Below are 27,314 nucleotides of genomic sequence, written 5' to 3'. Positions count from 1 at the left end.
TGATGGAACCACGACCTCGTGCGTGGTGAGCAAGTTCTGAGCCACATCCCTTTCATTATTTTATCTTGAGACAGGGTTTCCTTAAGTTGTCCAGACCAGCCCCCAACTTTTGATGCTTTCATCCCCGAGTCTCTGGAATGACACATGCCAGCCCACAGGTCAGAAGCCCTCCCCCAACCATGCTCACTGAACTTGACGGCACTTCCTCCTCCAAGAACCTGAGACCCCCAGACTCTGTCACTGCCCAGCTCGTAGACTTCACTCTTTGGTTCACATAGTGTTTTTCAAAAGATCAAATTGCAACACTTACAAAGCAAGCCAGATATTCCATCCAGCAGGGTGCTGTGGCACACCTGTAATTCCTGTGACTTGAGAGTCTGAGGCCGGAGGATTGCAAGTTCAAGGCCAGCCTCAGCAACTTAGCAAGGCCCTGTCTCAAAAAATAAAAAGGTCTGGGGATGTGGCTCAGTGGCAAAATGCTCCTGGGTTCAACCCCCAGTATAAAAAGAAAAAGAAAAAAACAAAAACATCCAGGAGATATTCCATCAAAATTAGTCTTTTTAAAAGACGTGGTGGTGGGGGGGGGCTGGGGAGATAGCTCAGCTGGTAGAGTGCTTGCCTTGCAAGCACAGGGCCCTGGGTTCGATCCCCAGCACCGCAAAAATAAAAGACATGGGGATGTGAGGTCTGAATCCCTGCCTGGTGGGGTTGCCGGTTGCCCTGGAGATACAGGGCCTGGGTTCCCCAGGTCCCCCTGACTCACGTCATCTCACGTCACCGACCATACGGCATGGGGTACACCTCGGGTCCTGGTGGCACGTCCACTTACAAAACTGCACGCGTGTTGGCCTGCGGGCATGTGAGTGTGACGGCCACCCGTGAATAGTTCCTGGGCACCTACTTTGTGTCAGGCTCTGTTCTGGACCCTGGGATTGTTACATGGATTAGGTGGTCACAGACCTGGGCCCACCTGGGCCCTGGGGGAGAGACAGGACGCAAATACGCACAAGGGCGGATAATTAGGGACAGGAATGTCGCGGTGGGGTGGGGGAGGAGTAAGGGGCTCCGCTGTCACTGGGTGTGGGTGGGATCCTCCTGAAGCTGCGCTTTGGAGAGAGAAAGAGGAAGAGCTTTCTAAGCAGGGCGCCTGCAAAGCCAGGGAGGTGGGGGATGGGAAGGGTGGGGAGGGGAGGGAGGGGGAGGGAGTGTGAGAGGCAGGATGGGACTAGCCGGGGCTGGGCAGAGTCACCTGGAAGGCCACGGAGAAGTTGGAGTGGGGCGGCCGGCCCTGCCTCTGTGGGCCTAGGAGCAGCGGCTGTGCAGAGTCTCTGCTGTGCCTTTGCTAAGCAGACCCCAGAGCCCAGCTGGCAGGAGCGGCAGGGGTGGGGCCGGTGCTGCACACACCGAGCACATTTATGTTATTTAACTAATTAGCATCATCGCATTCCTCGCACGTGGGGCCCAGAAGCCTCGAATTATAATCCTCTAAATCAATTAGATTAGTCTCTCCTTTGCCTGGGCTGCTCCTGCAACCGCGAACGAAATCGTAGCGAGGGGGTTTCAATGAATGGGGTGCATCCACACACACGTCTCCGCCTGCCAGGCTGATGGGTATTTGGGCAAGAAATGGGCTTCAGACATGGATGTGCCCTGGGCAGAGGGAGGACGGGGAGTGGACTGTCAGCCACTGTGGGCGGGAACTGCACGGAACTGCACGGAACTGCTAGACTTCAGTTGTGCCCAGGGCCGCCCAGCACGAAGGATCTTTGAAGGTCCTTGCTCTTGCACTCACCCACCTCTTGCCTGAGTGGCTGCAGGAGCCTCCTCTCTGGCCTCCCTGCCTCCACCCCCGTCTCCTGGCACCCCTTCTCTAAGGTCTGACCTGCGGCTCGGGAGTACAGCTTCTCCATGCACCTAACTGGCCTTGAGGTCCTGGCTTCCTCACTCATCCTTGGAAAGGTGGGCATATGGCGCACGCCTGGAATCCCAGGGGTTTGGGAGGCTGAGGTAGAGGATGGCAAGTTCCAGACCAGCCTCGGCAACTTAGGGAGTCCCTAGGCAACTTAGTGAGACCCTGTCTTAAATTAAGAAATGAAAAGGACTGGGGACTGTGGCTCGTGGCAAAGCGTCCCTAGGTTAGATACCTGGTGCCCAAGCAGACAAAAATGAATTTGGAAAGGTCGCCCTAGACACACACATCGTATCCCCTGTGTGCGGCTGGAAGACTTCTGGCTTCCTGCCAGGCTGACCTCAGGCCCAGCCTGGTCCCACAGTGACACCTGTCCCACAGCTGGGCCCCTTCATTCAGTGTGCTCCCCTTTCTTCTGGGAAGCACTGGGGATGAACTCTACCACCCAGCTATACCTTCAGCCCTTCTAGTTTGCAACAGGGCCTCACTGAGTTGCTGAGGCTGAACCCAGACTTGCCATCCTCCTCCTTTGGCCTCCTGAGTTAGTTGGGATAAGGGGCGTGTGCCACCACACCCGGCTTCTCCTGCCTCTTCCGGGCCCGGCTTTGGGAACCCCACCCCCACGAAGACCACCATTCTCTGAACCCCACTCCACTCCAGTTAGCCTGAGACAAGAGGTGCTGCAATGCCAATCATTCATGGGTGACCTCTAGCTCCTCCTTAACCCCCCTGAACCTCAGCTACCTCACCAGTACAGGGGTCAAATACCTGGCCTTCCCATGGAGGGTGGCTGAAATAAAATGAGCTAATGTAAGCCAAGCACCGTGGGGTACGCCTGTTATCGCAGAGGCCAGGAGGCCGAGGCAGGAGGATCACAAGTTCAAGGCCGGCCTCAGCAACTGAGTGAGACTTTGCTTCAAAATAAAAAATGAGAAGGGTTGGTGATGTGACTCAGAGGTAAGTGCCCTTGGGTTTAATCCCCAGAACAAAAGGGAAAAAAAAGTCAATGCATAAGAAGGCCTGGCGGGTCCTGGAGTCCATGCCCCTGGAGCCACATCACCCCAGGGACCCAGGGACTCAGGGACCATGAGATGCTGTGGCTGTCAGTCATGATGGGCTCAAAAAAGCTTCTCGGTCTCATTAGGCCTTGTTGGTTCCCAAATAAAAAATGCGGCGGCGATGGGCTTGGAGCACGAGGTGCAGCTCGGCCGACAGGAGGGACGTACCTCCTCTCCTCCTGTCATTTTTTTGTGCCTGTCATTCAATGAACTTGAAAAATCTCTGGCTTTTAAAACACCGAGCAGGGCCATTTTCCCCCTTCTGTTTTCCTTCTCCTCCACCTTCTTGCCTAACCTCCCAGTTGAAATGAACCACGAAAAAAAAAAAAAAAATTAAAGTACAGTGGAGTCCTCCATTAGAGCCCTTGCGAGAAGTCATTATCAAAACTCACACTTATTTTGGTGGCGTCCTTCCCTGCGTCCTCCTGGTGAGATGCTTTTAGCTGTGGGGAGGGGGAGGGGTGGAGAGAGCAGAGACAAGGTGTTAGCCTGGGAGGGGGTCAGGGACACTGCAAGGTGGGTGCAGAGGACAGACTGTGGCTAAAGGGAGGCTGGAGGTGAGGGGTGCGTGCCCCCGTGGGAAATGAGCGTGCCGAGCACAAGTTATACACCAGACAGGAACTGAAATCCTAATAAAAAGTAAGCAAAAGAAGATTCTAGTTAGCAACAGCCGAAGAGGTGCAGGGGCCACCAGATCTGGAGCTGGGGTCTTTCAGCTCTGTGTCCACTCAGGGGACAGGGAGGGGGTTGGAACACAAAAGATAAAGGAGATGCACTTGACACTGAGCCTGCGGGCTGTGAGTTCAGGTCCGTGAGGGTGCTTGGGTCTAAACGGGGTGCATGTTGGCACAGCCTGCTGCTGTACCCTGTGCCTATCTGCAAAGGCGTTTGCACTTTGAGGCGTAGCAGCTGCCCTTGGAGCCCCACCCCCTGAAAGTCCCAGCAAGATGACCCGGAGGCTTCCCCCTGCAGAGCCTGGAAATCAGCACCCCTCTCCTACAGAGGGCTTTCTCTGACTGCCAGGGTCCTCCAGGCCTGCGTGTGGCTGAAGAGCTGGGGACCGGACAGCCCCAGGAGCAGGCGGAGTGTGTATTTGTGTGTACCAGGGAATGTGCGCAGTGGTGTGGCCGTGAAGATGTGGACACATAGGTGTGTGTATGTGTCCGTATGTGGACGTAGGTGTTTGCACGTCCCTTCATGTGGTCGCGTGTGTGAGGATGTGGGACTTGGAAAGCAGACCTGGAGACAAAAATGCAGATGCTGCTGGTTTACCTGGGAGGCCATGGAAGAAATGCCAGTGGGGGAGGGGACTCCAGGAGGGGCAGGGGAGTTAGGGAGTGAGAGAAAAGAGGGAAGGACCAGGGTGGGCAGGGCAGGTGGGGGTGACTGGGCTAGTCCCACGTGGGCGTGGGTGACAGAGCCTCATTCTGTCGGGCACCTTTGCAGATGCAGGGCATTCTTAAGGTAACCCAAATGAAGAGCAAGGGACCTGGGGTGTTTCCCTGCAGCCCTGCCAGTCACTGGTGAGGGCTGCCCCTGCTGCCTGCCAGCAGGCTCTGCCAACAGTCCAGAGAGCCCTCAGGCTGAGTGGCAGGAGTTGGCAGGTGGCTGCGTGTGTGCTGGGCGGGGCGGGGCATGGGGCCGGCCCCCCAGGGTCTGCAGTGGGGGGAGCACAAGTGAGCATGTGCACGGGAGACGAGGGCGTGGGAGCCCACTTGGGGTGCTTGAGCTTGAACTTGGCAGTGGACCCGGCACCAGTGCTGCCCCGACGGCAGAGCCCTTTACAGAACAAGGCTGGTGACCTGAAGCCCGGCGCCGTCCCCATCTGTGCTCCCTGGAGGCTCTATCCACTGCGGCTTCTCGGGGCTTGGCCCACGTCTCCCCCTAGGTCTCCCCCTGCCCTCTCCTATAAACCAGCCTCCACTTTGGACACCATCTGCGAGGCCCGGGGGAAGCAGGGAGGAGCACCATCACTGGCCCTGGGTCCCTCAAGGAGGTGGGGCAGAGGACACGGCCCTGAGGCCTGCGGGCTTCCCGGAACCTTACCTGGTTGGAGGCCCACGCCTGCTTGTCCGCCCAATCCCGGCGGCTGCGCACGTACCACCACTGGATCTCCAGCGAGTAGGACGGGGAGCCGCTGCCGCGGAAGGAGCAGGCCATCTCCACGTCCTCGCCTGTCCGCGCCGTCATGTCGTGGGGCGTCTCTGTGAACAGGGCTGTGCGAGAAACGGGGAGGAGAGGAGGCTCAGGAAGCAACAGGGCCGGCAGCTGGGGAGGTGGGGAGGCGGGGAGGCGGGGAGGCCGGCCTCAGGTGGGCACCCGGCCAGGCCAGCGAGGCTGGCAGAGCGCGCAGTAGCTGGCAAGGGATGGGGTGAAGGACAGTTCTCAGCCCCCACCGTGGGCTGGGCCTCTGCCAGAGCCCCAGGGCGTCATGCGGGGTGGGGGGCCATGGAGCCACCCCTGCCTCCTGCCCACAGCTGTCCCGGCCCAGCAGAGCCCAGCCCGCGGACCCCGGCGCTGCCAGGTGGAGAAGGCAGATCCCTGGCGGCCCCTCCCGCCTCTCATCTCCCCAACAAATATTGTCCGGAGACGCAATCAGCATCTCGTCCTAGAAAGGCGCCGCGACGTGCAGGTCACCCGGGAAAGTGATGTCTGTCAGCAACCCCCCCACGCCCTCCTGGCTGCCGCCTTCCAGGTCCCCACTCCCAGCCCCAGGGTCCTCCTGCCCTCAGCTGCTTCAAGGAGCGGGCCCGGATTCGAGCCCCAGCTCTGGGGTCGCCCACCTCATCCCGCCCCAGAACGACGGGGCTTTGGATGACCCGCATGGGCCGAGGCCTCCCTCAGCGTCCTCTGCTCTGCACACAGGGTTTCCTCGAGCAGCTTTACTTGAGCCATGGGTTTGGGCCTCTGGGCTGAGGGGCAGCCTGGCACGGCCCCATCCCCAGGGTGCAGGGTTGGAAAGAGGGCCGTGCAGGCTGCCATGTCCTCTGCAAGGGAAGGGACTGGCCGCCGTGAGGGGACCCAAGCTGCTTGTACGTGGATGACCGGCTTGAGTTTTTGGGCAGGGCGGGCGGGGGCCTTTACGTCACAGCCTGAGGCCTGGACGGGCCTTGCCCCACCTGGAGGAGACCACCGGGCCCCTGGGCTGGGACGCGCTGCGACAGAGCCCCTGCCTGGCGTGCGAGGCCCTGGGTTCGATGCTCCGCACCGCCAGCAGGGGTCCGTGCCTTCCCGCCCCGCCCCACCACACCTTGGCCACGCCCCCCTCCAGGGCCACAAACCCAGTTGTCCTCGGCTGCCTCCCCGCCTCAGCCCCTCAGGGAACCCCGTGGCTTCTGCCCCCAGAGCCCTTCCCACCCCAAGCCCTTCCCACCCCAAGCCCTTCCCACCCCAAGCCGCCACCGCAGCTCACTGCAACCTCCTTTTTTGGCCTCTGGCTTCCACGCTTCCTCCCAGACAATCAGTTCTGAGCAAGCTGCCAGAGGGATTTTGGCAAACATACTCCGTCCCTGTCCCTTCTCTACTCACAGCTCCCCCGTGGTATATCCCCCTGCCCAAGGTAAAAGCCAAAGTCCTAAGGTGACCAGCGAGGCCCTCTGAGTTGGGCGGTTCCTAGGTGGGAGCTCCCACTCCACCCCTCAATCTGTTCCCACCTCAACGGTTCCTTGCTGCTCCTTGGGCATTGCAGTGGGATCCTACCACAGGACTTCTGTACTTCTGATCCTTGCCTGGAGCACTTTCCCTAGATCCCCACGTGGCTCCCTCCTTCCTCTGCTCTTCCCCTCAGTGAGGACTACCCTGACCACCTCATTTACAAGGGCATCTCTCACCCCAACCCCGCACTTCAAATCACCCTGCCCTTCCAACACCATCAGTGCTGGCCAGGAGGGAAATGTTCTATAGCTGAACTAAATCAGTAGCCCCCGTCACATGTGTCTATTGATTACTTGAAATGTAGCACCAGCTGGGTTGGGTGCTGTGACACATGCATGTAATCCCAGCAACCCAGGAGGCTGAGGCAGGAGGATCGCAAGTTCAAGGTCAGCTTCAGCAATTCAGTGAGACCCTGTCTCAAAATAAAAAATCTTAAAAAGACTGGGGGTGTGTGGCTCAGTGCTAAAGCACCCTTGGGTTCAATCCCCAATAGAAATAAAGAAGGAAGGAAGGTAGGTGGGTGGCTGGTTGGTGTGACTGAGGACCTGAATTTTATTTTATTGAAATCAATTAAACTTAAATGCAAATAGCCACTCACAGGTCATGGCTACTACATTGGACAGCACAGCCAATATGCTTGTTTTCTGGATGGTTATCACCTGTCTGCCCTTCCAGGAGGTAGCAGCTGTGCTTGTCTGGTCCACTGACCTATCTCTAATGACAAGAAAGGTGCCTGGTGCATAGTAGGTGCTCAGTAAATACTTTTGGAGGAAAGGCTAAATGACAGGCATGGCTGGGCAGAGGTGCAGCAGGTCCAGAGCTAGCCACACCCTGGGTGACTTGGGCCAGCCTTCTCTGGAGCGCCCCTGAGGCTCCCTTGTCCACTGGGGCCCATGGAGTGCCTGGGTGCGGGGCCTGGAGTAAGCCCTCTGCCATTGCCTGAGCCACAGAAATCAGGAAGTGCCACAGTGGGAGGAGACCAGAGCTGTTGGCTCAGCTCAGAGGGCAGCACCGAGCCAGCTCTCCCTCCGTCCCAGGCCAGCGAGACTCGGCCCGGGGTGTCTCCCAGAGGTGGGTGAGCCAGGGAGCCGAGCAGGCAGGACGACAGGACTCCCTGGCAAGAGTCTCAAAAGTGACTGAAAACCCTGACTGGCCCTCACATTCATTTCACTACCGCAGCAAGCGAGGCTCAGAGAGGGCAGTGTCTGCCCGGGAGTCACTCAGCAGCCCAGGGTGAAGAGGCCGGCCCGGGCTCTGAGCGTTTGCAAGTTCCTCTCCCGGGAAACAGAGCCAGGTCGTGCAGCCTGGGGTGGACAGGAGCACAGGACAGGCCCCACCACACAGCTGCTTCTCCACCTGAACCCAGCAATGGCCATCGAGGACTGGAAACAGAATGGAAGTCACAGCAGGAGACACGGAGGGACTATTTCACTTTCTAGCCGTCACAATGAAAAAAAGAAAAAAAAAGTGAAATTAATTTTAATAATGTATTTTATTTAACCTGAGATATCAAAAAATTATTTTAACATGTAATAAAATTTACTAATGAGACATTTTACATTCTTTTTTCGTGCCGAGTCATGGAAAGTGGAGTGTATCTGAGACGCTGCTGGCACATCTCAATTTGGACAGGCCACCTTCCCGGTGCTCAGGGGCCGGACCTGCAGATGTCCCAGCAGGTGGTCAGGGGCGCCAGCCCCAGGTGCCCTCCTAGGAGACAGCCGTGCCCAGCACCAGGGCAGCCTTACCGTGGTCACAGTGGGATTGGATCCCAGGCCCGCTGACTCCCACTCCTTGCTTTCCCAGGAGACTTAGATTCCTTTTCACTTAAGGGACTCTTTCCAAAGCCGAGCAGCCCCAACCCCACTCAGTGCTGCCCGCAGGAGGGGGTCTCTTCATTGAGTGCCAGGGGCTGGGCAGGCAGGGACGGCACTTTGCCCAGCCAGGGGCAATCAGGGGGGCTTCCCCGAGGAGGTGGTACCCTGCCTGGGTCCCAGTGGGGCAGGTTGTCATAGCAGGGAGCAGAGGGACTTTGAGGACAGGTAGAATCAGCTTTGGGGACTCGTGGGTGCTGCTGTGGGTACAGCCACCAGCTGTCCTGCCTCACTGGGCTACTCAGGCCCCAGAGCCTCCCAGTCCCTTCTGACCTTGCCAGGAGCAATCCAGGTGGGGTGGTGGCCCCTGAGAACCCCTGGGCTCCACGCTGGCGGTACAGGGGACCATGTGTCTGCAGGACAGGTAGGGAAAGCGAGGTGCTGGCCATCACATGGCACATTGAGTCTCGGTCCCCGGGCAACCCCAGGGGAGCAGCCCACGGTGCAGGGACGCAGCACCTCTGGACGGGGTGGGGGCCCGGGTGCAGGATGGAGTCCGGGGCCAACAGACCTGACCCGCCTGAGCGCCAGCTGGCCACTCCGTACAAGGGGGTTCATCCTGATGGCCCAGAGCCCTGGGGTAGGTCCTGGCGGTGCCCCCGGCCTCCGGAGGCCTTCAGAGGGGAGGGGCACGGGCCAGGCCTGAGAGGCAGGCGGCAGGGCCAGGCGTGCGGACGCTGAGCAGAGGGCGAGGACCCGAGCGCCTCCCGCGAGCGCAGCACCAGGTGGGCGGCCTCGAGCGCCCTCGCCCACTCCCATTGGACGGACGAGGACAGGGTCACAGAAGTGACGGGACAAGACTCACATGGAGCCGCCCTCGGCCCAGCCGGCTGTGGTCTGACTCGCCAGGTGGAGCCTGGCACCAGGCTCCCCGCTGCCGGGCCTCGCTGGGCTCCAGAGACGGGCACTCGGCTCCTCTGCGTCCACAGCTCCATGCGCAGCTCGGCCGGGCAGGACGCCGTGCCCCGCCTCCCGACCTGGAGGGATGCTGAGCCAGCCCAGGACCTGGGGCCCCCCACCGTCGCTGACGATGGCGAGGACGACGATGTGGGAAGAACAACCAGCTCTTCACGCACCTTCTCTCCTGCTTCCAGCCGGGCGCTGCCCGGCAGGTGTGATACTTATCGTCCCCGATTTTTAGATAGCAAAGCTAAGGCTCAGAGAGGTTAGGTGACCTGCCCAAAGCCACAGAGCAAGTCAAAGATTCAACTGAACCCCGCTCTAGAGGGCTCCGGAGAGGGAGCCTGTAACTCCAAGACCCTCCTCATGTTTCCCCTCTCCTGCTTCTTCCCTGCAGCCCCCCAACCCCCAGACCCACGTCAGCATCAGCGCCAAGCCCGAGACACCCTCTCTGCCAGATCCCCAGGCGACTGGCGGCCCAGGAGCTGCTGTAGGCAGGGCTGTGGGAGGAGGAGAGGCCCCAGCCGCTGGGCCCTTTGCCCAGGAGTAGCGAGGGGCTCCGGGCAGGCGACGCCTTCCTTCCTGCTTTCAATCAGAGCTGTCATGTGCTCATCCACCCAGGCAGATAGGACAGGACCACGGCTGCAGGAAACGCCCGGCCTGAGCGCAGGCCAGCCAGGAGACCACCTGGGGCATCTGGCTGGCCCTTCGACACCCAGCCCTGGGGCCTTCCCAGCCTCCCAGGCCCTGGCCCCACACCAATAAGGAGGGCTCTGTTTTCAGACCCTGCTCGAGTCCTGTCCCCAGGACATGGGTGTGTGACGTGGGTCAGCCCTTTGCCTTGCTGGGCCTCAGTTTCTTTATCTGAGAAAGGGGAGAATGACAGGCTGGTGAGAAACAGCCACAAGGTGCCTTGTGCCTCATGCCTGACACACAGTTGGTGCTCAATAAATAGCGCTCCCTTCTCTCATTCTCACTCCCACATTCCAACATATCCAGAGAGATCTTGGGATTTTGGTTTGTTTTTGGTACTAGGGACTGAACCTAGGGGTGCTTCACCATGAGCCACATCCCCAGATCTTTTTACTTTTTATTTTGAGACAGGGTCTCCCTAAATTGCTGAGGCTGGCCTCTAACTTGTGATCCTCCTGTTTCAGCCTCCTGAGTTGCTGGCTTACAGGCATGCACTACAATGTCTGGCTTCCAGAAAGATCTTTAAAGATGCTTCCTTCTTGCCTCAGCAGATGACACTGGGCAGTATCTGTGTTTCCCACACAGCTCTGCCTTCCTTCTGGCCTCCACTGCCTGGAAGACTGTGAACTCCTACAGGCCCGAGGGGTTTGTCCCCCAGGGCAGCTGCAGCCTGGACCCCCGCTTACCCACCTCCCACGGACGTCCCATCCCAGACCCCCTGGTCAGCCCCAAATCTCCTTTCTGCCTCGGCACGGCCTCCCGACCTCTGGACTTCCGATCTTGGTGGGAGGCCGCCTGGAGACAGGCAGGGCAGTCGCCACCAGCCAGCAGCTCTGCTGGAGCAAGAGCAGGACTCCCCGGAGGCTGGCGACCAGGCAGATCCTGGCACAGAAACTAGACAGAGGTGGGGTCCAGCGAGAGAGCCCGTGTGGCCTGCGGCCCCTTGGTGGCCCCTCCACCAGGCCCTCTCCCCAGGTCGCGCTGTGAGTCCTGCTCTGGCACCTCCGGCACCTCCGTGAGGGATGGATCAGCAAACCCAGTCTACCCAGGCCGGGGCCACCGCTCTGCCTCGAGAGGAAGGAGGTGCTGACCCGCCACACCAGGGGAGCCCTGGGGACATGAGGCCAAGTGAGGCAGCCAGCCACCGAAGGACAGGCCACGGGGTCCCGGGGGAAACCAGAGGCAGGAGGCGGAGGTGGGCACCAGGGCCGCCTGGGGTGACCCAGGCCCTGGCAACAGCAGCACAGCAACTGAGGGCCGCTGTCACCACTGGACAGGATGCATAGACAGTGACATGGGACTGGGAGGTGGCTCAGGGGAGACACTTGGCCAGAACACATGAGGCCCTTTGTTCCATCCCCAGCACAAGGAAGGAGGGAAGGGAGGAGGAGGGAGAAGGGGGAGGGAAGGGGAGGAGGGGGAGGGAGGAGGGAGGGAGGGGGAGGGAAGGAACGACTCGGTGAAATGAGGTCCCAGAGACTGGGGAGGCTGAGGCAGAAGGACAAGTCCAAGGACAGCCTCAGCAATTTGGGGAGACCCTGTCTCAACGTGAAAACATGAAAAGGGCTGGGGACCTCGCTCAGTGGTAGAGCACCCCTGGGTTCAAACCCCTGTACCCCAAAAGAAAAAGGAAAAAAGATGAAAATGCTGGATGTCACTATTTCGTGACGCATATTTTCCCACTACTTTACAACGCCCGCGGCTCCCTGGCCATGGCGGTTTCGCACGGCAACGGAACAGTTCCCTGGCTGCCGCCCTGCGCTGCCCTTCCCTGCGGCCTGGCCCCACACCTCCTCCCGGCAGGTCCTCCTGCCCCAGTCCTTCCGCTCCACGCTGACCTGTTCCACTTTGCTTGTGTCTCACTCACTGTCTTCCAACCGGGCTGCCAGCCCCTCGAAGACTCTGGACTTGGGTCTGTCCACAGCCAAAACAGTGCCAGGCACACAGTAGGTGCTCAGTGAAGCAGTAGCAGCTCCAGCAGCCGCCCAGGGAGGGCCCCATTTCCCCTCCCTGGGCTGCCCGGCTTCTGCAAACGCCCCCACCTGGCCCAGCTGGGAAACTGCCAGGCCCCAGGGTCATGGTCAGGCTTCTAGGCTGGGCATCCATAGCCTGCGGCCCTGGCTCTGCCAGATCCCCTCTATAGTCACTGGCATCACAGCAAGAGGGCAGAGGCGGGAGCTCAGGAAGCGCTTCATCTTGAAATGGGGAAGCGAAGTGAGGAAGCTTCAACTTTCTTCTTCTTCTTCTTGTGTTGGGGATTGAAAGTAGGGGTGCTTAATCACTGAGTCACATCCCGAGCAGCCCCCTTCTCCACCTTTTTTTGAGACAGGATCTTGCTAAGTTGCTTAGGGTCTCACTAAATTGCTGAGAGTGGCCTCAAACTTGCGATCCTCCTGCCTCAGCCTCCCTCCCAAGTCCCTGGGATTACAGGCATGCACCACCATGTCCAGCAGCTTTCTTCCTCTTGAGAGGCAAAGAGGAAGGCATTTTGGAAAAAAGCTTAAGGAACTGCTACCTGGGCCTGAGACAGGAGCTGGAGCTCTTCCTGCAGGAAGTAATGAAAGGATCAACCCCGAGGGACCCTCCCTCTTCCCCTAGGCCAGGCCCCCCTATTCCAGGCTTCTTAAGATGTCTCAGACCACACCCTTCCTCCCAGGGAGCCTACAGTCCACAGCTAAGTCAGACATACACACCAGGGACTGTCAAATGAACAATGGCTAGAATTGAGCTTGGACTGCCATGTACTGTTGTTCAGGGTGTGCACTCTTCACACGCAGGACATGAACTGCAGCACTCACCGAGGATTGTGTAGGGCAAACTGTACATAGGAACTCTGAAAGAAGGTGCAAGCTCTGGGTGATCCCGGAGAAAGGCAGGCCAGTGTCTGCCTGCAGAGTCAGGGAAGGCTTTAGGAGAAGGGGACATGTCTGAATTCGAAGGCTGACTAGGGTTGCTGGTCAGGTCAGGAGACTCAAAATAGGAAAGGATACCAGAGAGAGGGTTTCCTAAATCCAGGCTTTTGGGGACCACCTCCTCCATTTCCACAGGATCCCTATACCACCGGCACTATTATTTACTTTATGTTTATTTTCAAAGCATCTTTCCCTTTTTACTTAAATAAATTCAGCTTAAAAGGAGACTTTTATTACTGCCATAAATGGAAAATCAGCATCGCTTGCCATAAATAGAGGGCAACTGTAAAAACCAGCACTATGAAAACCAAACAGCAGCTGGGATTAGAGCCAGGGAAGGAGGCCTGCTGAAGGCTCTGGGCCTCCGCCTTCGGTTTTTCTCATTAACGAGGGATATTGGCAAAAATTAGGTGTGAAGTTCAGAGCTGGCACCGAGCAGAGACTCTCTCTTTGATCCAAAGGGGCCTGGGATGCGGGTCCTGCTGAAGCGTGGACACCAGTGGGCGCCCGCCACCACTCCCACCTGCTGCCTCTGGCCACCGGTCCCGTCCAGGGTTCCTCCCAAGTTGGCACCTTCGAGGCCCCACCTGTTCTGGGCCAGATACCCAGAAGCCTCCTGGGTCCTGATTCTTCCCGTCTGTGTCCCCTCAGTGTCCCCTCCACCTGAACGAGGTGAGGACGGACCTCCACTAAGGAACAGAGAAGCCCAAATGAACACCTCGGGAAGGGGCTAAGTGACACGGGTGTCCCCTCCGTGGCCTGAAGGGTGGAACCAAGGAGGCCGCTCTTTTCTCCTTTGTGGCACGGGATTGAGCACAGGGCCACTCCGCCACTGAGCTACACCCTCAGGCTTTTTAACTTTTTAGTTTGAGGCAGGGTCTCACTATGTTGCTGAGACTGGTCTCGAACTTGTGATCCTCCTGCCTCAGCCTCCCAAGCTGCTGGGATTATAGCCGTGCGCCACGGAGCCTGGCTGAGGGAAGTCACTTCTTGAGAAATTAGGCTTCACTCCAGAAAAAATAGGGAAAGAAGGTTGTGTGTGTAGTAAAATGATGTGAAAATACCGCGGCGTAGAATTCAGAATTCATGAATTTTGAATGAACTGGGACACATCAAAGAAAGGCTGGCCCCGGGGACGATCTGCTCTCCCGCACAGGCAGACCCCCAGGCCAGGGCCTCCTGTCCCACCCCATCCAAGGCCTTGTTCCTCTCTGCAGCCTGGGCTACTCAGACCCTCAACCCCACAGCCCCCCATTCCCCAGCTGTGAACAGGAAGTGTCAGTTTGTTGAGCAAAGCAGGAGGGGACCAGGAGGAAGGCCAGCGGCTGGGGAAGGGGAGCCCAGGACGCACAGGTGAGGAAGTAAGTGCCTCTCTCCCCAGACCTGCTGTGTGGCTTTGTGTGAGCTACTTCACATCTCTGGGCTTTGGTCCCCACCTGTCCCTGGCTGAAGGCTTACTGTGAGGACTAAATGAACTCCTACAGGTGAAGGGCCTGTTTCAGCGAGGTCCCCACACTCACTGTGACCCAGTGGAACCCACTCGGGCTGAGTGTCAGCCACAGGCAAGCACAGTTGCCCAGGCAGGGCCCCTGCTAGGCCTGCCCAATACAGATCAAGAGACACAACGTGCTTGAGTTCTTAACTATATGCTAAGGGCCCAGTGATGCTGGGCCTCAGTCTCCTCACCTGTAAAATGGGGATAATGATTGTCTTGAAGTATCGTTGTTGGGATTAGATGTGTTAATCCCCTCCTAGTGGATTGCCTGGCGCATGCTATAGCGGCGCTTCCTTTTTCTCAATTTATTTTTAATCCAAGTGAAATTTACATGACTTAAAATGAACCATTTTAAAATGAACAATCCAGGGGCATTTGGCCCATTCGGTGTTGTACTACCACCATCTTTAGTCCCCAAACATCTTCATCACCCTAAAGAAAGCCCCGTAAGCCGTCACCCTCCCACTCCACAGCCCCAGGCAGCCCGAATCTGTGCTGTCTCTGCAGATTCCACCTCGGTGTCACCTCGCTGTGGTAGCCGGGGTCAGTATCTCATTACTTTTGGTGGAGATTTTTTTTAATGCAATAAAATACCTCTCCTGATCCCCACAGCAACTAGCAGGGGCTGCTACCAGTCTCTGCATCTTACAGATGAGGAAACTGGGGCCCAGAGAAGGCGCGGACTTGCCCTGGGTCCCTGCCAGGCAGCCTGACGGCAGGCGGGCAGTGCTGGTGCCCGCAGCGGGGGCAGGGCGCCTCCCAAGGCCACCGCACATATTGAGGGAGACAGCAGTGGAATTACAAATCCAGGGAGATTTAAGGAGAGTGAAAATATTCTGGCACTTGCAGGATTGTGGGAGCTGCGCAGGTTTCCCCGGTGGAATTCCCGCTGCCTCTTCCCACACGTCTGGGCCGCGGGGAGCGAGAGGGGGCGGGAGAGCCAGGCCGGGCTGGACGGAGGCTTCTCCTCCTCCGCACCGATGGGTGGCTCAGCGGTGGAGGGGGCCAGGACTCGCACCCCAACGTCCAACCCCAAACCCAGGCAGCCACCACCCCTGGCAGAGGCCACAGAGGGGCGCGTGGGAGAGCACAGGCAGGCACGCAGCCGCGAGGGTGGAGGTGGCCCCAGAACCCTAGTGCAGCACCCCAGCTCCAGTGGGGGGAGAAAGGGGTGGAGAGCAGAGCAGAAGGGAAGAGGGGTGCATGGAAATGGGGTGCAAAGACCAGCAGCAGGGAGAGGCTGAGGCAGACCCCTGGTATGCCCCACAGCAGGGGTTCTGGGGTGTCCAGCTGGCCAGGGTCAAACCTGGTCTCCACCCAGTCCAGGAGCCTGCCCCAGCCCCAGCCCCTGTGGGAAACCCCAGCTGGCAGCAGTAAACAGATGGGCTCTGGAGTCGGGCTGACCTGGATTTGAGCCCCAACCACACCTCCTTCTGGTGGTGGGTCTACAGCCTCAGTTTCCTCAGCTGTAAGTGGGCACTGTGAGGAGCGGATGGGCACATGTACCTACCGGGGGCACTGCCATGCTGGCGAGGACTACCTCCTTTTGCAGGGTGGCCGTGCTCCTCCCTCTCCAAGACTCCGGCCCCTCTGTTCTATGCTGAGAAGCCTAGACTCTTAAACACAAGGACTGTTCCAGCATGGAGAATCCCTAGCTGAAGGGGTTGCCCCACCCCAGGACCCTTGCACTGACACGGTTTGTGGAGGGATTTAACATGCTCTGAGGCAGAGAGCCAGAGAGCAGCAGAGCCAGGCGGGGCTCTGGCTGCCAGCACCTAGCTGGACCTAGTGACTGCTGCCAGGAGCTCTGGGGGACATAGAGCGGTCGCCTGGCCAATCCTGGCCCTGCCCCCCTGGAGGCCTCCTTCGGCCTCGGCCCTCCCCCACCTGCCAGGAGACCATTAGTGCGGCTTTGTTTTGAGCGCTATTTCCACTACCTTGCGCTCTGGCCGTGGGGCCTCCATTAGGGACCCTTTCCCTGGGCCGATGACAGGCGGCAAACAGCTCCCCAGCGAGCCGGCAGTAATTGCTGCTGCCTCCAAGGCCGGAAATGATTTTTTTAAAACCTCACAAAGCAAAACAGACACCCTGCCGTCTGCTCAGAGCCTTCCCGCCCCAGCCGGAAACCAAGCCTGGGGATCCCGAGAAACAAGGATTCAGTCAAGGGCCCGGAACCCAGGAGACACCCTCACCATGCCAGGCTCCAGAGGCACACTGGGCTCTGGCCCCTGCTTCCAATGAGGTCTGGGGCTGCAGGCCCACCACGTCCCCCACTTCTTCTCCCCAAGGTGGGTGGGAAGAACAGGCGCCCAGGGCTCCTGCTGGGGGGCGCACAGGCGCTGACAGGGCCCTGGGCTTCCTGGGGAGGTAAATATGGAGGACAGAGCCAGGAGGTCAGGGGGACAGCAGAGAGCGTGCCAGGCCAGGAGAGAGCTGGGGGGGGGGGCGGGGGCTGATGCCGGGCAGGAGTGTGTGGCCAAGGACGGCAAGGAGGCCGGCATGCTCACACGCACGCTCGCACGCAGTTCCCACCTCCCTCCCAGCCCGTCTCCACCAGCCCTGGCCTCTGCAGCCACCCTAGAACCAGGAGCCCACAAACCCAGCCAGGCTCCAACCAACCTCGGTGCCTTCCTGGCAGGCAGCCACTTCTCCCCCAGCCTCCCCACACAGAAAGCGCCCAGGGCTGCCTCTGCCCAGGGGATCGAGACCAAACCTGCTCTCAGGGGCTCCAGCTCCAGCCTGCCTTTCCAAATGCACATGTGAGACTCTCCAGACGAAGCCCCTGTCAGACCCAGGCAGCTGGGCGAGGCGCCCTCCCCCAGCCCTGGCCGTCCCTGGATACAAGTCTGCAGGAGTCCGCCTCCCCGGGGAAGTCTTCCCTGAGGGCACCAGGCACCCAGTGACCACCACCCTCCAGAGACCCCCTCGCAATGGCTCACCTCCTAAGCCCTGGCCCTGGGTTTGTCTCTCTTCCCTTCTCGGTTATCTCCGAGCTGCCCGCAAGATGCTCATCAAGGGCTTGCAGGGAAATGAAGGAAGCTCTGTCCTCGAGGCCAGAGGACAGGGACTCCCAGCCCTTTTCTGCCACAGTCGTGCCCGTGTCCAAAGGCCAGCCCTGGCACCTCTCTGGGCTTCAGTTTCCTCGCGGGGGGCCAGAGAGAGACTCTGGGGCCCCAACAAGCCCTTGGAAACTAGGGGCAAAACCACGTGGCCTTTTTCTAGGGAATTATCAGTCGCTAATGTCAGCTTCTCGAGAGGACTGTGACCTCTGGAAAAAATTAGGAACCACTAGTCTAAGAAGTTTCAGTGTCCCTTCCAGCTCTGCCATTTGGTCACTCATTCATTCATTCATTCACTGACATTTATTGAATGCCTGCTCTGTGGGTGTCATTTTGATGTATGGAATATATGTATGCATAATCCTGAGATGTCACCCGAACAGGGTATGTGCGTAGGAACAGGGAGGAATGGGTGGGGGGCACGTGAGGGGAGCTGGGTACAGCAGAACAAGGAAAGAGACAGAGAGATGGAAAGAAATTGACAGAGGTAAAGAAAGATGTGGAGAGGGGCCCAAGGAAAGCAGGCCCAGGGAGAGAAGGATCCAGACAGGCGGGCAGATCCCCCGGCCCACGTGGGCGTGGCCGCCCTCTGCTGGCAATGCCCCACGTCCCCACCCTGTCCAGCTCTGGCCTTCCGGGTGCTCCCAGGGGTCAGCTTGCCTCCCAAGGGCCCCAGCGTGGAGAGGAGGGGAGGCTGGCACTGAAGCAAAGGCCACAAGGCAGAGGACACCAGCTTGGCTCCCTCGGGCTAGGAAGCCAAGGGACCACCCAGGCCCCCTCCCAGCCTGCCACAGCCCCTCAAGCCACACGCTGTCTGGCACCAAACAAACTCCGGACACACTCTCAGCAAAGCTCCACTCCTGCTGCTGGAACACCCAGGCAGGGACATGCAGTGCCATGCAGGCCCAGGGCCCCCTCCCCACGGACAGTGCTGGACTTGAACGCAGGAGCCCAGGCTCCTGCCGGCCGAGCAGCATCCCCAGGCTCCTGGCACTGCCTGTCCGCGCGAGGGCCCGCCGGAGCCAAGGCACCGCTCCGGAACCACGCGCCTGCCCGCGTGCCTGGGCAGCCGACAGCGGGTCAGATGAGCGGGTGGAGACCTCGGGCTCGTGGTCCCACAGCCGGGCTCAGGCCTGGCTGTGACACTCAACATCTGTGTGGCCTCGGGCGAGCCGCGTCACCCCCGTCACCCCCACCAGCGTCCCAGACTGTGAAATGCGAGTGCCCTTCTCACGGTGCGGTGCGGTGTGTGACCCGGTTAAGTGAGGAAGGAGGGGAATCGCAGAGGGAGAGCGGGAGGTGCTGCCGGTCCTGGCTCAGCCCCGCAGGCGCCCACGTGTCAGTGCCGCCCGGGGCGGAGGGACAAAGGGAAGGACTTAGAGGTTGGCGCTTGCTCAGGTCGGGAGAGGAGGCCTGGAGACCTGCCGTGTCACCAGCAAAGGCAGAAGGGGACAAAGCCCCGTGTCCCCAGCCACCCCACCTGTGCTTTCAGAACTGGAGCAAAGGCGGACAGGAGCCCGCCAGGTCCCCTGCTGTGGCATCCTCACAACTCGGCTGGGCCCTGTGCCAGCACCATCCCTGAACCCCCAACTGTGCTCCGACTTCTCTGCTGCTTCACAGCCTTGGCGCCTTTGGGAACTAAGGTAAAAGCCCTCCCTCCAGAGCAGCTCCAGCTCACGGCTGCCTGGTTCCAGCTTCACAGCTTCTGTGACGGGGTGCTGGCTCCCAGGTACCCTGGGCCCCAGAGGCCAGTTCCCTTCTCTGCATTAACTGTCACTCACCCCTGCTTCTTAAGTCTTACCACAGTTCCTACATACATCAGGGATGGAACCCAGGGCAGCTTAACCACTGAGCCACATCCCCGGCCCCTCTTTGTATTTTATCTAGAGATTGGATCTCACTGAGTTGCTTTGGGCTGGCTTTGAATCCACTATCCTCCTGCCTCAGCCTCCGGAGCTGTGCCCAGCTGCAATTCAGACTTAGGATACATTCCTACGGTTTGAGTTGTCTGTCTCCCCCACTAGGCTGAGAACTCCAAGACAGCAAGAGCCTTTTCCCTCATCCTCACTGATATGTTCCCAGCCTGGCAGGTGCTCATCTGGTATCTGTGGAAGAAGGAAGGAAGGAAGGAAGGGAGGAAGGGAGGAAGGGAGGAAGGGAGGAAGGGAGGAAGGGAGGAAGGGAGGAAGGAAGGAAGGAAGGAAGGAAGGAAGGAAGGAAGGAAGGAAGGAAGGAAGGGAGGGAGGGAGGGAGGGAGGGAGGGAGGGAGGAAGGAAGGAAGGAAGGAAGGGAGGGAGGAAGGGAGGAAGGGAGGAAGGGAGGGAGGAAGGAAGGAAGGAAGGAAGGAAGGAAGGAAGGAAGGGAGGGAGGAAAGAAAGAAGGAAGGAAGAAAGGAAGGGAGGGAGGGAGGGAGGGAGGAAGGAACAAGGAAGGGAGGGAGGGAGGGAGGAAGGGAGGGAGGAAAGAAAGAAGGAAGGAAGGAAGGAAGGAAGGAAGGAAGGAAGGAAGGAAGGAAGGAAGGGAGGGAGGGAGGGAGGGACTAAGCTTCCAATACAGGACAACAGTCCCCATCAGGTCAGGACTCCCAGTATGAAGAGTATGGAGATTGAGGGGGTAAGGGGTGGACTAGGAGCTAACGTGCCCCCAGTCCAGTCATCGACTCTGAGGACCTCCCTTGGACATGCTCATGTAACACCTGTACTATTGTGTCTTAGTGTTTTCCTATAAACAAACCTACTAGTTCTTAATACCCCCGTTAGACTCATCCTAAGCAATCATATCTGTGAAATCAGTTTTGATACGCCGGTTATATTTTCCAGCCCACAGTAAAATAAATGCTTGACTACTAAAACAGAGGAGGTTGGTCTGCCTGAGCTCTGCCTGAGACCATCTCTCAGGTAGGGCCCTGTCTTGCTGAGGGATCTTGAAGGAGGATTTGTAAGTGGGGGTGGTGGAGCTGAGGCCCAGAGACCGTCGTGATGGCTTTGAGGAAGGAAAGGGGGACACGGCAGTGGGAGGGGACCTGGAGGAGCAGCAGCTCTGCCTCCTCACCCCTTCCTCCTCTGCAGCACTGGGCACCAGAGGGAGCCACTGGGGTGGGGGCTGTGAATTCCACCATCACCCAATGGGCAGAGCGGTGGATCCCTTCTCCCACTTAGACCACTGTCCCTTCTTCTGAAGGTAGACTCTTCAGTGCCAGGGAAAGAGGCACCATGGTGGGCCACCTTCCCCTCGTGGTCGACACATTCCATATGCATCCCAGGACCCACCCACCGGCAGATGCCTTCAGCCTTCCTCGTCTCAGGAAGTCCTTGCTGCGGCCAGCAGGCATGAGGAGAGACTGACTACGTGATGCTCTTACTACAAACAGGGATTCCTTATGAAATTAAAATTACTTGACTGTTTAAAGATACATGAACTTGGAATCAGCAGAAGTTTCAGGATTCAGGCTTTAGACCCTCGCCATCCCCTCATTTATTCCCTGCCACCTTCCCCGGCTGGGCATGGTGCTGGTTCCCAGGGCACAGGGAATCGGATCTTGGCTGCCCAGCTGGCCCCAAGTTCCCCTTGGAGCTCAGCCACTGGACTTGCAGCTGCATCAGCGGCGGGTTTGGTTCCTGAGTCCCAAGTCAGGGCCAGACGCTGGAAATGGCTCATCGCAGACCACCCTTCCGCTCTTTCTGATGCCTGCCCCTCGCACGGGCACCAACGTCACTGTTCATACATGCACGTCCTCTCCTGCCACCCTCTTCCTCAGCCTCGAGGGAAGCAGGAGGGCTGTGGGGGGAGGGTTCTGCTCTGGGGGCTGCCAGTTCCCTGGCTGCAGACTCCAGGACAAGCACCGGGGAAGCCACTAGCTCCTTCCACCACAGGGCCAGGTCTGGAGGCCCAGCCTCCCCCCATGACCCAGGCCTCTCCCTCTCTTTCTCTAAAACTCAGTCGCAGGATGAGCCCGGGGCCTAAAGCAAGATCCCTGGGTTCAAGTCCGGCTTGTCAGGTGTGTGACCTTGAGTAGGCAGCCTTTGAGCTTCAGAGTCTCATTCTCTTTATCTATACATTGGGCCCGGGACTGTCCCCTCTGCTCATGTCTTGAGCCAGTACCACTCCACTGGCAGGACCCTCAACAGACATGTGCTCCTGAGCCTCGTATCTCCATCTGTACAGAGTTGGATAAGGTGATCCCACTGCCAAGCAGGAGCCACCCAGGAGATTCTGGGCAAACTCCCCGGTGCCGTGGGCCTTGGGCCTCCCATCCCTAAGACCTTGAGGGGGACTCCAGGATTCATTCCAGGGGTTCTAACTCCTGCCCCAGAGGTTACTGGGCCAGAAGGGACCGCTCACCTGGCTCCCTTTGTCCTCCCTGCTCGTTTGCCATGGGGGACTTTGCCCCCCACCACCCTTGCTTGACCCCATATCAAGAAGCAGAGTTCCTTGTGCCCCACGGACCACCTGCAGCTCCCCTTGTTTAGGAAAAGGCCCGGAGCTGCTGACGGGCACGGTGTCAGAACCAATTGGTGTGAAGGACCTGGGGAAAACACTGGCGAGGGCCGATTCCCCACAGGAGGCCTGGAAACCCTCAGCCCAAGGCACAGTGTTTACGGGCGTAATTGATAGAATAATCACCAACGCCTGGGACAAAGAGGAACACATTTTTAACATCATAACCTTCGGAAGACAGGACTCAATTTTCTCCATCTTGCAGCCACCAAACTAGCCGGCTTATTGATGGCGAGATACCAACAGTTCGGTAAGGAACACAAGGAAGCCTGGGTCATTTTTCAGTGCGCAGGCTGCTTGCCAAATGGCCTGGTGCCCCCTCCTCCCCCAGCACCCTGCTGCTCCCTCCTGGCAACAGAGAACCTCAGGACGGTGAATCACTCAATGGACGAAGCACCAGGCCACACCAGGATCTTTGTCTGCATTGGGGTATTAATAATTGAAGGTGCTGGCTGTGGTGTGTGTGTATGTGTGTGTGTGTGTGTGTGTGTGTGTGTGTGTGTGTGTGTTGTGGGATGGGGGTGGACTGCTGCAGTGGGAAGCTTCTTGGGGCTCCTCTCAGGATCCACATACCTACCCCATCAGGACCACTCCTCCTTGTGACACCAAACCAAGCCTGCCCCATCACCAGAGGGTTCCCGTCCTACACCTCCTGCTGGGTATGGGTGAGTACTTAAGGCAGAAGCATCCTAATCAGGCCAGAGCTTATTAAAATGCAGATTCCAAGGTCCCATCAATAACCATTTTGGTCAGTGGCCTTGGGAGGATCACCATTGCAACAAACTCCCAGGGGGAGGCTGAGGGTCTGCAGAGATCCTCACCAAGACCTGCTTTGCCAGGCACAGTGGCGCACACCTATAATCCCAGTGACTTGGGAGGCTGAGGCAAGAGGACAGCAAGTTCAAGGCCAGCCTCAGCAACTTAGTGAAACCCTGTCTCAAAAAATAAATAAATTAAATAAAAAGGGCTGGGAATATAGCTCAGCAACTAAGCACCCTTGGTTTCAACCCCCAGTACAAAAAAAAAAAAAAAAAAAAAAAAAAAATCAAAACAAACAGCAACATTAAAAAAAAAAAAAAAAAACCCACTTCCCAGATACCTGCCCTGCACACAATCCGGAAGGAATACTAGATAAGGAGTCCAGCTGGCAGCCTGTTTATGATGTGCACGTGGCCTCAGCGAGCTCTGTCACCTTTTTGAGCTGCTGGTTCCTCTTGGTGGAAACTGATGCTTTGATAGTTCCCTGGGGAGTTGGAAGGGCGTATGCTTGGGTTAGGGCTGCGCAGAGGAAGAAGTGTGTCACACGTCTGGGCCATGCTGGCTCAAGGCTGTCCTGGAGAAGGCAGGTCCAGAACCACCAGACACCTTCTTTCTGATGATGGCTCTCTGGCTGTCTATACGGATTCCGTGACCTTGGGTGAATCAGAGACCCTCCATGGCCTCAGTTTCCTCACATGTCCAATGCCAACCTCATGTGGACCATGCCCCCCTGAGAGAGTTCACACTGGTGAGGGGCTTGGTGGCACCTTTTACACAGTAACAGATGTGAGCTCCCCTCCTCCCACCGCTGCTGTGCTCTTGGCAATGAGCTAGCCCTTTCTGATAAGGAAAATCAAAACAGCTGCCATTTACTGAGCACCTACTAGGTGCAGCCCTGACCATCGCTCTGTGCCTCCAGATTCTGACACCTTGAGAACCACACACCGTTCGTTCCTCCTGCCTTGACAAAGCTGTCTGTGAGGGGGTTAAGTGGAGGTAGGAGGGAGAAGGGAAGCAAAAACAGATGTCCTTGCTGACCCACCTGACTGCAGGCTCTCCCTGTGACAAGCCCCGGGGCAGGCAGTGGAAAGCATTCGCCTGGTACCTGGGCTGAGCTCAGATTGAGCTGGGGCGCCAAGCTGCCGACCTAGTGGTGGGGTCAGTGAGCTTCTCTCCAGGAGTCCCTGCTTCCAGTTCCCACCCCAACCCCACAGAGACACCTTTCCGACCCGACCACATTTCCCGAATCAGCTGAGGACACACGGAGTCCAGGAATAATGAAACGATCAGGCTCCAATCTGCTAAACAGCAATTTCGGAGCTTTTTCAGCACACACAGCTTTTATCAAATTGGTATTCTCCTCCTGAACACAAATGGCTTATTAGACATGACCCACTTATTCGCTGTGTCTCACTATCATTAATAACAGTTTCTTTTTGTGATTAAGTGAGTGGCTCCAGACCCTTCCTGTGGCGGCGGGTGCTTGGCCCGGCAGAGGGGCAGCTGTGGGGTTCCTCAGCAGCCACTACTTGGTGACTTTGAGCCTGGCAATGTCGGGGGAAGGCAGCCTGGCTCCTGCGGAGCAGCCTGGCCTCCTCATTTCTTGAGGGACAGAGAGGGAGTTTCAAGAGGGGTCACTCGCTTGCCCGAGGGGCACATGGGGTCAGGAGAGAAGCCAGTTCTAGCAGTCCCTTCCCTGGGCTTCAGCCGGATCTCTCCAGGGTGCTGATGGGAGATTACAGTAGGTGGGCAGAGCTGTGCCCCCTCAGCATCCGTGGCACCAGGGGGCAGGCAGAGCCTGTCACACAAAGGCAGAGCCTGCTTCCTTGGGAATGATAGACCCAGGGGTCTGGTGCCCCAGAGACAAGATGACCATAAACCTCATAGCTGTACCTCCTGCGAGTGCAAACTCAGGCAAGTCCTTCCTTGGAAAACCCTCCTAGTGTAAGTTCCAACTGTGCCAAGGAACTGAGCAAGCGAGGAGGGGAGGGGAGGAAGGAATTCCCAGTTCCTCTTGGAGGGAAATGGGAGGGAATTTGGCAGGGAGAGGAATTTCCTGGACAAAGCATTGTCTTCGCCTGACAGACCCGGGGGCCTGTCCTGACTCAACCACTCTCTCACTGTGTGACCTTGGGCAATTCTCTTCACCTCTCTGAGCCTTGGAGTTCCCATCTCTAAGCAGAGGATCGAAATAACCTTTCCCTATTTACCAACTCCACCCAGGTCAGTAGAAAAAGGCAAGGGGTACGAAGGGTGTATGCATGATACAGAGCAGATGCCACCAAACATGGTAAAGCAGAAGGGGGGTCACAGTGTCCCCAAAGCAGAGACCCTGAGAATAGCTTTGGAAACCCCTCCCTCTGGAGCAATCCCACTCATGCGTCATGTCCCAGAAAGGTCCTCCCTGATTATCTGTCCCCCACCACACACCCTTCCCTCATTTGCTCAGGAGAAATCACTCAGCCCTCTGCCCCAGCCCCGGGCACTCAGTGCCCAGCACTGGTGCTATGGCCTCCTCAAGAGATCGAGCCCTGCAGGGGAGGGATGGGGAAGAGGGTCTCCTCTGTTTTCATCCATGTGCTGTCCCTAAACCTGAGCCTGGTTCAGAGGGACATGGGGAGCCCCCAGAGCTGCCTGCCTCAGACGACCCAACTCTGTTGCCAACTTGGGCTCCTCTGGGTGAGGAGCTTCTGACACTTGAGCAAGCAGTGCTGGGGACGCTTGCTTGCTCCCAGCTCCCACGATGGTTGGAGTTGAGGTTTCCCATGTCTCAAATCTCTGGGGCCAAGGCTGAGGATGGGGGTGCCTTATGGAAGGATGGCAGGGGCTTCCTGCTACCCCAGAGACAGACAAAAGCAGCAGGAATTCCTCTCCCACTCCCCTGCCTCTCGCTGGAAGCAGCAACCTTAACTACTCCAGTGTCTTCAGGGGGCTACCAGGAGGCTTCATCCCCGAGATGTCACCCACCTGACAGGGGAGGCTGCCCTCAGTCTAGCAGGTCTCAAAAGATGGGTCCCCCAGGACCATTCCCCGCGGTATAAGAGGTAGGATGGAGACGGAGGGGACAAGAGCAGCTCCGAGGTTAAGCCCACAAAGGGGAAAGGCAGATGGGCAGAGAGGGGTGGGTGGGCAAAGTGTGCAAACAAGTGTGTGTGTGTATGCGTGTGTCCCCGTGTGTCTCCAAGCAGGCAGGCAAGAGTTGTGGCAAAGCGCTGTGCCTGGGTGCCAGCTGGCAGGGTGTGAGCCCACCAGCGCAGTGCCTGATGTGTGTAGTGGGCATAAGTATTTATGAGAGAGGAGGGGACCGGGGGTGCGGAGACGTGTGAGGGTAGTTGTGAGTGTGATGTGGCTGAGTGTGTCCGTGGCTGTGAATATCTGTGGGGTCGCGGAGGTGTGTGTATCCGCGTGAGCGTGTGGGCGACTACGAGAGCGGGAGTGGGGGTGCGCTCCCAGTGCCCCCTCCTCCGCAGGGCTGGCCAGGACGCCAGGGCGGGTCCACAGACCCAGCAGGGGGAGCCCTGGGACTCCCGCCCAGGCGCGGGTTCCAGCCCCGGGGCGGCCAAGTTGGAGCCGCGGAGCCCCGGGTGGGGTTTGGTGGGGAAGTCCGTGGGGGCGGCGACCGAACTCACCGTGGCCGGAGACGTGGTTGTCCCAGGGCGCGTGGCCGGCGGGCCGCGTGGCACCGCCGAGTTGCAGGAAAAGTGCCAGGTAGTGGAGGGCGCCCAGCGCCACGGCGAGCGGGGCCCCCATGATGCGCGCTCGGGCCGGGGACGCCGCCGCCTCACATCGGGGCTCAGGAGCCCGTAGACCCTGCGCCCGCTGTCCCCTGCCCTCTGCGGCCTGGCTGCTCGGCTCCAGCCGCTGCCCCTTGCCAGCTGGCCCCAGCCCGGCCCGGGTCCCGGCTCTCGCCCGGCTCTCGCCCGGCTCTGGCCCAGCCCTGGCTGCGGGTAGCGAGCGCACGCCCAGCCGGCCGCCTCCGACTGCGGGACTCTTCCCTTCCGCGGAAGGCCACTTCGCTCGGTGCCGCCGCGCCGCACCCCCTCCCTCCCACTCGCTCCCGCCCGCCCAGAGGAGGCGGCGGCGGAGGGATCTGCCGCTTGATTTATCATCAAAGTTTTGCCCAGGCTGGGATTTTTAAAGCGGTACTCTCAACTTTCCCCCGCCCGAGAGAGGGGGTGGGGGTGGGATGGGGAGGAGGATGCCACCCCAGGGACCTGGTTCCCGCAAAGCATAACACAACAGGATTCAGAAATGGAAATAGTAGCCAGCAGGAATAAGGAGAAAAACCATTCCCTCTGCCGCCAGACCTGGCGCGCTCAGAAAAATTCCTTAACTTTGCTAGCACGGTGGTGCCGGGGTCTGGGGAGCAGATAGGGGTGGAGGTGGGCGAGGTAGGACTGAGACACAGGAGACCCGGTTACAGCTCTGCCGCTTCGTGTGTGATCATGTCCAGATGTCCACCCCTGAATGAACCTCAGGGTCTTCACCTGAGAAACCGGGACAA

The 27,314-nt window shown here is 58.6% G+C and overlaps 1 protein-coding gene across 1 annotated transcript in view; it reads right to left on the bottom strand.

Annotated features, from left to right (window-relative positions):
* Window positions 1-26,833, bottom strand: part of VSTM2L (V-set and transmembrane domain containing 2 like) — a 34,791-nt gene extending 7,958 nt beyond the window's left edge. Inside the window, exons 1-3 of the mRNA XM_079128389.1 lie at window positions 26,440-26,833; window positions 5,014-5,183; window positions 3,360-3,410 (exon numbers count right to left, since the gene is read on the bottom strand). Of these exons, the coding sequence (XP_078984515.1) occupies window positions 3,360-3,410; window positions 5,014-5,183; window positions 26,440-26,560 (342 nt within the window). The 5' untranslated portion in view covers window positions 26,561-26,833. The remainder of the gene's footprint in view (window positions 1-3,359; window positions 3,411-5,013; window positions 5,184-26,439) is intronic.
* Between the last annotated feature and the right edge of the window lie 481 nt (window positions 26,834-27,314).

This window comes from Sciurus vulgaris, assembly GCF_902686455.1.
Source record: "Sciurus vulgaris genome assembly, chromosome: 2".
NCBI classification, from domain to species: Eukaryota; Metazoa; Chordata; class Mammalia; order Rodentia; family Sciuridae; genus Sciurus; species Sciurus vulgaris.
The sequence above is the reverse complement of the archived record's forward strand: the minus strand, read 5'-3'. Positions and strand labels throughout refer to the sequence as shown.